This window comes from Sebastes umbrosus, chromosome 3 (assembly GCF_015220745.1).
Source record: "Sebastes umbrosus isolate fSebUmb1 chromosome 3, fSebUmb1.pri, whole genome shotgun sequence".
Taxonomy (NCBI): Eukaryota; Metazoa; Chordata; class Actinopteri; order Perciformes; family Sebastidae; genus Sebastes; species Sebastes umbrosus.
The window spans coordinates 17,027,913-17,040,463 of record NC_051271.1 but is presented as its reverse complement, the minus strand read 5'-3'; the positions used below and the strand labels follow the sequence as shown (position 1 = coordinate 17,040,463).

At 40.8% G+C, this 12,551-nt stretch overlaps 1 protein-coding gene across 1 annotated transcript in view; it reads right to left on the bottom strand.

Annotated features, from left to right (window-relative positions):
• The window catches only part of kcnh1b (potassium voltage-gated channel, subfamily H (eag-related), member 1b), a 54,974-nt gene that overhangs the window by 22,607 nt on the left and 19,816 nt on the right, over window positions 1–12,551 (bottom strand). The window contains exon 7 of the mRNA XM_037763371.1: window positions 6,360–6,789. Within this exon, the coding sequence (XP_037619299.1) occupies window positions 6,360–6,789 (430 nt within the window). The remainder of the gene's footprint in view (window positions 1–6,359; window positions 6,790–12,551) is intronic.

Sequence of the window (12,551 nt, the reverse complement as noted above, 5' to 3'; positions counted from 1 at the left end):
GCTTGCTTTACGCAAATGTATGTATATATTTATTATTGGGAATCAATTAACAAACAACAGCATGTGATTATCATAAAGTGGGCATGTCTGTAAAGGGGAGACTCGTGGATCCCGAGGTCAAGGGACCCCTTTGAAAATGGCCATGACAGTTTTTCGCTGCCAAAATAAACTGTTAGTTTGGAGCGTTATTTAACTTCCTTCTTCACAAGCTGGTATGACAGGGTTGGTACCAATGGATTCCTTAGGTTTTCTAGTATCATATGATACCATACCTTCACTCTAGCTTTAAAACTGAGCCCACTACAACCTCCGAAAGATCGATTGTGTTATTGCGTTAAAGAAATTAGTGTTCTGAAAACGAATTTGCGTTGACGCACTATCGCGTTAACATTGACAGCCCTAGTTTCATGTAAAAGTCCTGTTTGTTTGGAAAGCTGAAGGAAGGTTTTGTACATCAGTTTGCCTCGTATGTACATTGTTTTGCACGAGTCCTCGTTTCCACAAATCTTGAGTGGCAAGAGCAACGTTACGAGCCATAGAGGCACAACAGCCACATTTATGGAAAAGTTGGCAGGTTGAAATAGATCACTATCTTCCTTTGATGTAAAGTACAGAAAATATAAACACAGCTGGTTAAATCTTTGTGGAACTACAAGTAGCTCGGAAGATAACATTTTATATAGAAAACTAAACAAATAAACATTTTAATTTTGATTTCCTGCAGGAGATAACCATTAATCATAATAATAAATCGTCTGGTGTCATTGGTCCGGTCTCTCTGAGAGCAGACGGAGGATGCTCTGGAAAGAAAATGGACCAGCTATTTCTGTCCTTCCTCTCAGATCCCGTCCTGATGTCACGGTAGGCATTACAACGCTCACACTCGCTATGCTAATGACCCAAACTCTCATCCTGGATCCAGGATGCTGGCTGTCATAGCAACCGCTTTCCATCAGCCTCCAGCGGCTTTTCAGCCACTTTGTGGGCCAGGAAGCTGACAGGAGGGTGTGTGTGTGTGTGTGTGGAGGGGGGTTAATCCAATACTCAGCTTCCTTCAGTGTTCCTCATGAATCTAAATAGGAAACCAAAAGGTTTACCCAGACTGCACTGCACCCTCAATACAGTCTCAGCACAGTGCCTCTACAGGAGCCCCAGAGGGACAAACTGTCAGAGCAGGATGAATTTCAGCACAGCAGAGCTCAACACTCACAAACAAGAAGTAAAACTGGGTCAGAAGTTTACTTTTACTGGACACTCTGTGACCTCCTGATCTGATTTCAATAATGTTATTAATGAATCATACATTCTGTGTTATTTACAAGTAAGTAGATGCACAGTAGCCTCTGTTATAGGATAAAAACAACTGGTAATAGGTAAAATAAGTTATCAGTTGTTCTGTTTAAAGTCAGGAATGAGTGACGCTTGTTGGAGGTGATGTCTGATGAAGGTTGGGAGGTGAAAGAGAGCCGGACAAACAGACTTTCAACTTTTTTCGGCAGCTTTCGATGAAGGAGACAAATTGTCAACATTAAAGCTCTTCATCCTTCAGCTCAGTGAGGAAAAGCTTTTACCTCCAGGTGTTCTGGGAAACCTCCACAAATTGCCTGTATGTCCTTAGCAACCGTCTGTCTGTCCTCACTGTTTTAAACTGTCTGCCTGCCCCATAGAAATAGAACAGGAGTAGAACCGACTCTCCTTCGTGGTCATTTGACTGATACAAAAGAAAATGGCGATTGTTGTTATTGTGACAACACATGTCAGTGGGACTATAAAGTGTGGTCGTAGCTCGCCAGGAAGAGAGTGGACGTAGCCCCAGAGATGGATGGCTGGTTAGTTTCTGTAGCTAGGTAACTTGTCCTTCTCCAGAGCGGTGGGGAGTGAGGCAAAGGGACTGTTAGACCCAGCTGTGCTGCTGGACACCAGGCTGCTGTTCAGCTCATTTTCTGTAACCATTAAAGCCCCCCTACAGTGTATTTTTACATTTCTATGAGATTTCATATTTATTTGAGTCATTTCCTGACTAAGTTGATTAGCCATACTGTTACTGCAAATTTTGTTTGCAAATAACTTAATTTTGTGAAAGTTAAAAAAAAGAAAAAACTATCAAGATCCATCCTCTGAGGACTAAGAATATCCAAATCAAGTTTTAGTGCCTGTAGCTGAAAAGCTCTTGCTTTGGTCCAAAGTGCAGGACAGGCGGACCAATGTTACCGACCACACAGCAAGCAGGATATACTGTAGTTGTCGTTGGCATGCCATCTTGTAGAATAAGTTAATCAGATTTTAAGAATTGAAGTTGTTGTTCATTTTGTATTCAAAGCGCTAATAAAGGGTGTTTCCCATTCACAGCTGATGCAGGTGTATGAGGAGGAGCCTTATAAACTGAGTGACTCTAATTAATTTCATCTCTACTGTGTCTGGTAAAGCTGTTGACAGCTGAAGTTACTACATGGCTCAGACACGTAATTGTGTGATATTACAGTGCAGAGCTGCAGGATCAGTCACCTCCAGCTCTCAGGCTGAATCAGGCGTCCTGCTGAGCAGCTGGATGTGTGCAGACTGCAGTAGACAGCAGGGAGGACGTGAGTCCAGCTGATCTGACATTATAGTTAATATTTCAGTGAGGAACTCCACCACAGCAGAGCGCAGCATGTCAGGCCTCATCACATCGCTTAGGAAACAACCCCTACCACTGAGGCCGTCTGTCTGTCTGGATCGCAGCAGACAGGCCTCTCTAAATCTGTAAAACACTCACGAGCTTCACTCAAACTGTCGACCACCACAGTCACCTCCAGTTTTACTGTCAGATCCTGCAGTATCTCCAGTTAATACTAACCATGTTGACCAGGAGTCTCCGGGAGAGACCAGCAGCAGCTAACAGTAAAGGTCAAACAATAAAGTAAAACATTCCAATCAAAATTCCCCTCACACCTTCCCGCACATCGGGGGTACTTTTGAATAGTACAAATTGTTTTAAAATCTGCAGTCTGATGTAATGTAATCTAAAATTACAGTGTGTTAAAACTGTTCACATGATGAGATAAAATTATGCCTATGATGGTAAAGGAGGATCGAGTTTAGCTGTTTCTATGAGCCGCGAGCCGTTTATCACACTGGCTGAGGTGTGTTTGAGTAACTGTGTGAAAATGACACCACATGTCTCATACTAAAGGCTGCAGACGGAGCAGACAGATGGAGCAGGAGAAACAGAGATTCAATCAAACCAAACAGAAGGAGTTCACAGGTTCCGATAACAGATGGTAGAAACCTCACATCGATCTCAAACAGCTTTTCAAAAACAGGGACAACAAATAAATCTGAGTCATGAATGTGTTCTGATGCTTTTAAAGGTTTACAGCAGTAATATTTGGAGGCATTGGTGTGAAATCGGTCTCTATTTTCAGTTGATTTAAGAATGCTTTATGAAAGCTTTTGTCACCGTAATGTTGACATACCAACATTATGGTGAGAAAAAGAGGAAAAGAAATGTGTGACTGTTCCTTTAAAGCAGCAACTGCTGCCGAGGTGAAGACTGCGTGGGTGGAGGCAGAGGAGTAATTTCTGATAATAATATTTTACGACATCAAACAGTCCATCTCAACTCTGATCTCTGCTGAGCTCCAAAACTGTCAAAAGTCACAGATTTTTGTTATTATGAGTCTTTCAATGATTCAACTGGAAAAAACTGAATGACCTCTTCAGTGGATCAAGGTCAATGATTGAGAAACAGCCCTCTCTCTTTGTTTCTGTCTCATTCATTGTGATCAGCTTGGAAAGATCTTCTGTTACAGGCGGAGTGCCGTGATGCCAGTGAACGCCTCTTTTTGTTCCAATTCACCTCAGTCACTTTTTCAAAAAATCGAGTTGAACGTAGGGCTGGGCAATATATCGATATTATATTGATTTTGTGAGATGAGACAAGATATCATCTTAGATGTTGGATATCGTATTATCATAATATGGCACAAGTGTTGTCTTTTCCTGCTTTTAAAGGCTGCATTACAGTAAACTGATGTCATTTTCTAGCTGTTCTATTATTTGCCTTTACCACCTTAGTCATTATATCCACATTACTGACAATTATTTATCAAAAATCTCCTTGTGTTAATATTTTTGTAAAAGCACCAATAGTTAGCCCTCTACAATATCGTTGCAATATTGATATTGAGGGATTTAAAAATATCGTGATAATTGATTTTCTCCATATCGCCCAGCCCTAGTTGAAAGGAAATTGAAGTAGAACACGAAGCAGACTGCTCCAGAACATGTTGTGGCTGCAGCCACACTGATTTAACTCCCCATTCATTTCTATGAAAAAAGGCTTGTTTACTTTCCACAGAGTTTAACCAGGGTGACACATGAAATCATGAGGCTCTCAATTATCTCGCCATTCTGACCACTGGATTTTTAACATAAAAAAATGCTTTCACACCACAAACTCAAACTGCACAAGAGTCCACTTCAACCAAACATCCGGGAATTAAAAGTGAGAGCCCTGAATTGAGTCTGACACTGAGTTTTATCTGAGCTGTGAATCTGAGTCAGTGTGTGTCGGACGACTGAGTCAACCATCAATAAATTATTGACAGACCTGTCTGACTTTTACGTTGCCTCTCCTCGTGTTTATGTACAGAGGGATTGTGGGACGTCACATTCAGAGAGAGAAGACAGATGGAGGACGAAGTCCCCGACGTCTGGAGGTCGAACAGGGACATTCATGTAAACTTATGATTATATAATTATATCGGATTACTTATGAATGAACCTGACTTGGAGTGAGTCACTCTGATTTCTGTATATCTGACTGTGTGATGACTCTAATGAAGGTCATGGTTCAAAACTATGTTGAAAAGCTCAAATTATTGATAGGAATAAAACTTTTAACTGTGACTCCTGAAACTGACGTGACGCAATCCACTAGAGAGAAGACGTCTCACTCTGTTGGATTTGTTGGAGAAACACTTGCGGTTGTACAGTGGTGTTACAGAGTGGAGCTTCTTCCCTCACAAACAATCTTTGATGTGTACAGACACCGGCTCTTTAACCGGACAACAGCCAAGTTTAATTTTGGCCTGCTATCAAGTTACTCTCTGAATCAGCGACAGCTGATATGAGCTGCTGCCGGTGACGTTTGTCGGCTGAAAGTGAGAAGCTGCTTCCTGAATGTTTCTACACTGATCTCTGCTAATGAGAAAGAGACGGAGGTCGGAGGCTAGTGAATCTGTGACATGTTAGCTTGACAATCAGGGCAAAGAATGTATATTGATAAGAAGTGAAAGTTTATTGTTCGCTCCATTGCAATGTCAGCGCCCAGCAGCAGAGCTACGCTTCCGCCAATTTGGACTGAAAGCGACTACCAGACGTCAGTAAAACGTCCACCTACAAAGAGCCGTACAAAACAAAATGATTTCTATTCTATTGTCATAATTTTAATGTCTCTACCGAAATGTCTCGTGTTGAACAATACAAAAATTATAAATATGCATATTATTATAACTATTTACTTACTTACTTATTTATTTATTAAACTATTTGCCCGGCTGCCTCCCAGAGGAGCAGGAAGTGAGCGATGGACATAAATGGAAGTTAGAAAAATCCAGCGCACATTGAGAGCAATCTCAAACTTTTTCATGTCAAGGACCTCCAGAATCGATGTCCAACAGACCACAGACCATGGATGTATAAGAGGTTGTGTCCTGTGCTTTTGCCCTGCGTGTTAGTAAATAGCCTACAACTACATTAAATTCTGTTTATGTCACGCTACTAGCACTACTAGCTACTGGCCGATAGCCGGTTGTTTGGGAACAGAGATGTTAATACATCCACCACTGTACAGGCTTACAGCACACAGCCCATGGGTGTATTATAAGATAATAAAAGTGATGAATTGTAGCCAATATATCCATTATTACAGCTAGAAGGAAGCTGGCAGAACCAGATCTGTAATATCAGCGAGCAGGGCGCTGCAGTCCTGTGGGTCTGATACACATTTAAGATGCTGAGTAAAATAACTCTGGATTTGTCTTTTAGTCAATTTTACAACTTTTAGGACATAATGATTTAAATGAGGGCTATTTAAGTGTTCGTACTGGGAAGTTGATTTACCTAGAAAAAATTATCCTCTGATTTACAGACGTCTTTTTATACATTCATGGCCACAGACTCATTGGCGTTTTCTAGCGGCTATTATTAAAAAATCTCCTGAGTTTCACCTCTTTGCTTCTATACTCGTTGATCAGGGTGTCAGAAGTCGCCTCGGTGCAAACAAACACATTCACATTGACCAGTTGTGTAATGTGTATATGTTAAGTATGTTTACATCTGGCACAGAATAATAACTATGAAAGGAATTGACTCACATCCGATCATCATCATGGCCACAGCGAAGATCTTCTCTCCGTCTGTGTTTGGTGCGATGTTCCCGAAGCCGATGCTGGTCAGACTGGTCATGGTAAAGTACAGCGAGGTGATGTAAACCGAGTCTTTACTAGGTCCCCCTTCCCAGCGGCCTGAGCCCGAGGCGTTGAACCTGTACGGCGTCCCCACCGTCTCTCCCAGCAGGAACAGCCAGCTGTCCATCCTCACGCTATTGGTGTCCTCGTCGATCACCTCATAGTCTCCGATGCTAAACCAGATACAGGCCAGCCAATGGGCCGCCAGGCCGAACACGCACACCAGTAAAACCAGTACGGCAGCACCGTACTCAATGTAGTGGTCCAGCTTCCTGGCGACCCGACCCAGACGCAGAAGACGGACCACTTTGAGGGAGCTGAAGAGACTGCTGATGCCCTGGGGAGGAGGAGGAGAAGGAGGAGGAGAAGAAGATGAAATAGATGATGAAGAAAACAAAGAGCGGAAAAACAACAAAGGAGATAGTTTCATGTATTATTTAAAAATTTCGATTTTCAAGCGCCAAGTTTCCCCAGCAAGGTTTTCTTCCTGGCAGAGTGGAAAAGTTCCTGAAACATTCAGACCATCGTGGAACACTAAAGGTCCTTTCACAGCTGACCTGTTTGAATAGGTTCAATCAAGCTCTGCTGTTTGGTTCGGTTTGTGCGGGCCGTTGTGAACTCACCGGCCGAGACCGGCTAAACCTTATCAGGGTTTCCATCTGCTTAATGAACTCTGATGTTGTTCGTTTGTGGTCTGAAAGCAAAGCGGACCAACCACAAATTGTAGTTATTTCTCAGTGAGCTCTTCGTGAGAACACAAATAAACACATCAGGTACAGATGTGATGAGGTTCAAATGCAGCATGGCCTGATGATGCATGATGATGTCACCAAACTATCCAATCAATGCTCTTGGTTTGTTTGACCAGAAATAAAAGACAATAGAGTGCTCCAGGGATGACATATTTTTGTTGACCAACCAGGAAGTTAGCATCGCCCTGGTTCCCTCGACAAAAAGCCAATGAGATTTTTCCGTTGGGTTTTGGATTATTGCAGAAAATAAGCTCTGTGGCAAACACACATTTATGATACTTACACATTTTGTTCCGTAAGATAATCTTCACAAATAAACACCACTTTTATGATTTTTGAAGTGTGAATGTAAGATAAGATAAGATAAGGTATTCCTTTATTAGTCCCGCAGTGGGGAAATTTGCAGTGTACAGCAGCAAAGGGGATAGTGCAAAAACAAGATGCATCAGCTAACATAGTAAAAAAAGAGCTAAACAAAATGTAACAAAATATGAACCATTTAAATAGAAGAGAGTATAAACAAATAGGAGCAGTATATACAGTATTGACAATAAACAGACTATTCAAAAATTGCACAAGTGGAAAATGATATTGCACAGTGAGAATGAAATGAAATTCCACCTGAAAATATTATATTACAATATGAATTACACCTGAGTAGTAATAATGATATTGCAGTCAGTGTACAGTAAAGTGCAGTTATTGTCATTTTTTGGTGTGTATGTGGTCTACTGGGAGCAGTGCTGTTGTGGAGTCTGACAGCTGCAGGAAGGAAGGACCTGCGATAGCGCTCCATCACATACTTCGGGTGGAGCAGCCTGTCGCTGAAGGAGCTCTCCGGTGCTGAGATAGTGTCCTGCATGGGGCGGGAGTCTTTCTCCATCATGGATGACAGCTTGGCCATCATCCCCCTCTCTCCCACCACCTCCACTGCGTCGAGAGGGCATCCCAAGACAGAGCTGGCCTTCCTGATCACGCTGTCGAGTCTCTTCCTGTCAGCAGCCGAGATGCTGCTGCTCCAGCAGACCACAAACATGTCTGATGCCACCACAGTGTCATAAAAGAATAAATAATGATGAATGATGAATAAATTAATAATCGGCAGAAGTAAAAAGCTAACGTTAGGCTATAAACAAACTACACCAAGGTCACATTAGCGTGAGCATACACAACGAGGCTGTAAAGGACGACGAGTCGGACGCCTTTTTTAAGACATGTAAAGGCTTCAAAATTCACGAGAGGGGTATTTATTGATGTATTTTATGTCATAGACAAAATGTTAAAATCTCTTCAGCTTGTTTTAACCACAGACTTTATTTCAGGCATCTAACTAAAAACCCATTGACTTCCAGACGAGGGAACCAGCAGTGCTAAAATGCTAACTCATTTCTGGGTTTTGGGACTATGATTGACTATGACTATTGATATATTTTTTTCCATGATGTGATCCAAATGAAACAAACTACAAACTCTCCACTAAACCAAGTCAATGATAATATTCAAAATAACAGTAACACAAAGATCAGCTCTGCAGTAAACACACGTTTTGTGAAGTCGTTAGTCTATTAAAGTTGATTGCCTTAAAGCCGTGTGCTCCAGTGTGCTTTGAACCTGGTCTCTGAAGTCTCTCCTGCTACAAGATTGCCCTATTCTGTGAGCACCAGACAGGCCTACTATTTCTTGTGAAAAGGTTGAAGCACGTCTAACCTCCTTTCTTCACACGAGCTTTGTGAATGTTTGATTTCTGTTGAGGCAGTTTAGTTACATCCCTGATCTTAGGGACAGCAGGTTGATATGAACTAAATTATCACTGAATATATAACATTTGCCACAATATGTAACGTTGTATTTTGAATCTGATTAAACTGTGCTGTGATATGACATAAAAAAAATGTTTAGATGTTATTCCAAACTGTGTCACAGATCTCTTTGTAGATTGGAAGCTGTTTGTGTTCAGAGTGGAAACTTTTATTGATGCTTTTATTTTGTAAATGCTTTTATTGATTGAAAATGCTGCACTGAAACACACTGAACATCTGCATGGTGGATAACAGACACAAAAGTGTTTTATCTTTCTCATTATTTTGTCTGGTTTTCATGCAAATTATCAAGTAAAAAAATCACTCTATAAATTGTAAAACAAAATCTAATTTCATGATAAAACTGTGTGAAGATTATTAAATATCATCAGTTTATCATCATAATATACAGGAAGTTTCAGTATGACTACTGTAGTCCTCTCCTGGTGGACAGCCACAATGATTGGGGTTCAGTTCATTGATTGATTGATTGAGTGATTGATTGATTAATTGATTGACTGGTTGGTCATTCGGTGGATTTATTGATCGAGGCAGTGCTCTAACTGGTCTGAAATGGTTGCAGGATTACTAACTGTAAATCAACTGATCAATCTAAAGATGTTTCATGTCCTGTGAGCCATTTAAGAGTTAATTAGCAAGTCCTGCAGCATTGAGAGGATTCATTATTTTTATCCACTATCGACCTTGTGAGTTAAATGTTATGACTGATAGAGAGGATGGTCTAAACTACCGACATGACTGGAATTCTAAGATCTTTTCATAAAACGATGAGAATAAAACAACAATAAAATAACCAGACATAAAGAAAAACATCAAAAAGCCAGGAGGATATATGAGGATCTTTGGCTACCTATATTCACGTGTTTTGGACATTGGTAAAATTTCCAGGTCGAACCATCTGCAAAAACTGCTATATTTGGAGTCACCCTCTCACCTCTAATAACAAATAATATGAAAGATTTAAAAAAAAAAAATTGTAACTCTTTTAGCTAGACGCCTGATTTTTCTTCTTCCTGCTCCATCACACATCACAAAGATCGCTGTTACACCTTGCATTAAAATGTGTCTCCAGTTAGTATCTATGATTTAATCTGATTACATTTACACCTGGTATTAATATGTGTCTCCAGTGTCCACATTGAGATCTCATCGCTCTGTCTGAAAGGCACTTCGCTCTGAAACCCATTATTTCCCATGGCAGTGCTCGGGGAGCAGCGCCTGAACCCCTGCGTGAAAGGCCCTCAAAGCGCACCGCACCCCCGGCGGATCACAACCCGTCCTAAATACGTTTTGGGTGCATTTACACCTGTCCTGTCATGTGATCGAGCACTATCCGATTGCAATTCAGTCACCCAAAATGCATTTTAATGCAACGTGTAAAGGTGGTCTTAGAGACTTATTCAGCACCTTCACCCCAACTAACGTTACTTTAAAACTCCCCTTTCCTCCTTCGCCTGTTGGCTGATTTCAACGTCCAGATTCACACAAACATTAAACACATTTGAAATTAAATTATCTGTTTTCGGTTGTTGTTGGTGGTCACACAAATAGCTCTAGCTCTAAGCTCTTCAGCTGAGCCTCACTGCTGCTGTCTTCACCTTCAGTTTAACATTGGAGAATTAATTTAGCACTGCAATCATACGAAGGGTCTGAGTACCTCTTCCACCACTGCAGAGGTCATGGTATAAAGTCAAATATATGACTGGTATTATGTAATCTGATTGCTTCTTAACTGAGGTCAGTGGTTGTATTCATGCTCTTAAATCCTCCTCCACTTTCTGTCAGTGCTTTTAAAGTCAGGATGGATAAAGTCTGTATGAAAGATTTATAAACATGTATGAAACATGTATGAAACGTGCAGCAGCTGCAGCAGCTCTGCCCCCTACAGAGACACATCCTCTTCATGTTTGACTCGTCTGTCACTGCAGCCTCTCATCAGACCACTCAGCCGCCTCTCCAGCTCCTCTCATCAACAACGCTGTTTCCTCACTGGGGAAACACCCACAATGCACTGTTCCTCCATTAGCAGCTTTCCCCGCTGGCGTTGAGAGACAGTGAGCGTCGACGCCGTGACCGAAAGCAAAATGAAAAGGTTGATTTCACCCGGATGGGCTGAAGCGATTGGTGAAACCCCCCCGACACTTCATCTCCTTTCACTCAACAACTTTGTTTGGTCTCTTGTCTGGACAGGATGTAATCATGTCGTGATCACGACCGCATTATCTAATGACATAACAAGCTTTGTTTTCCTGCTATGACAAAGATAATTAATCTATGATGATGATGGTTGGCTCAGTTTTTTTTATGTTGATCACGACGTATTTATCACAATTTATTAAGACAATAAATTACATTTTATGACCCCACAATTATTTTGTCAGACAGTTATCCCAATATAATGATCAAATTACCCTTTGATCTCAACATACATATCAAATCAGGATGTGATAACATTATCACAGAGCGTTGTTTTTCCTGTTTGTCTCCAGTCTGAGAGTTGGAGGATCTTGGTGAGACGGGGGTTTAAGCAGAGACCATAATGTAACGTATAATGTCCTGTCAGCGCTGTACTGTACGCTAACTATTAAAAGGAAATAATTCCAGCATAATTCCAGCAAATGTAAAGAGAATATCTTTGTGGTTTCAGCTTCTTCTCTTTGCCTTCTATGATAGTAAACTGATCTTCAGGTTTTGGACTGTTGGTCGGATAAAATGAGACATCTAAAGACGTCAACTTGAGTTCTGAGAAACTGACAGTTTATTGACGTGGAAGAACCTCATTAAATTCAGTTGTGATCAAACTGAAACTGTTCTCGTGGAAGATATCAGAGCTCTACATTTATGGTCTGATCCAGTTCACTTCACACTTTTACAGGTGAATGTGTTTTTTACTGGTTTACTAAGATGAAAAACCGATTAGTTTAAGTAATCCACAGACCTGACTGTAGACTGCTTTTTTTTTATCTATTTATTTGTATACCTTTGACAAAATGTATAGGGACAAAACCAAAGTTAAAGGAAGGATCTCAGGAAGGACATCAACTTAAGGCTTCAATTTCTTCCTCTGATCTTCTCTCAGCAAAGAATATATATATATATATATATATATATATATATTTATATTTATACATTTAATAATAATATAAAATCAAATTCAAAGATCTAAATAAACAATTCCCACTAATTACAGACAGAGCCATGGCCATAATTCAATACACTGACCTATAGGTAACATACAGTAGACACATAACTCAACTAGTTAGAGTCAGTTTTATATGTTTAATATATTTAACAGTCAATAGACTCTATGAAGACTGTCCATAGCGACATCCCCTGTAGGTGGCCACCTGTAGCCACCAAGTTTTATCAGGTTATCAGAATGACGGAGCGCTGCACAGAGTGACTGAACTTTTGTTGGACGCCCTGTTCCTATTTATTCAATAGTCAATTTGGCTGACCTTGTTGCGAGGTTCTTGGACGGAAAGGGTGAATTAAAATAGTCTATGGGACAGTTGTAAAGCTTTGTG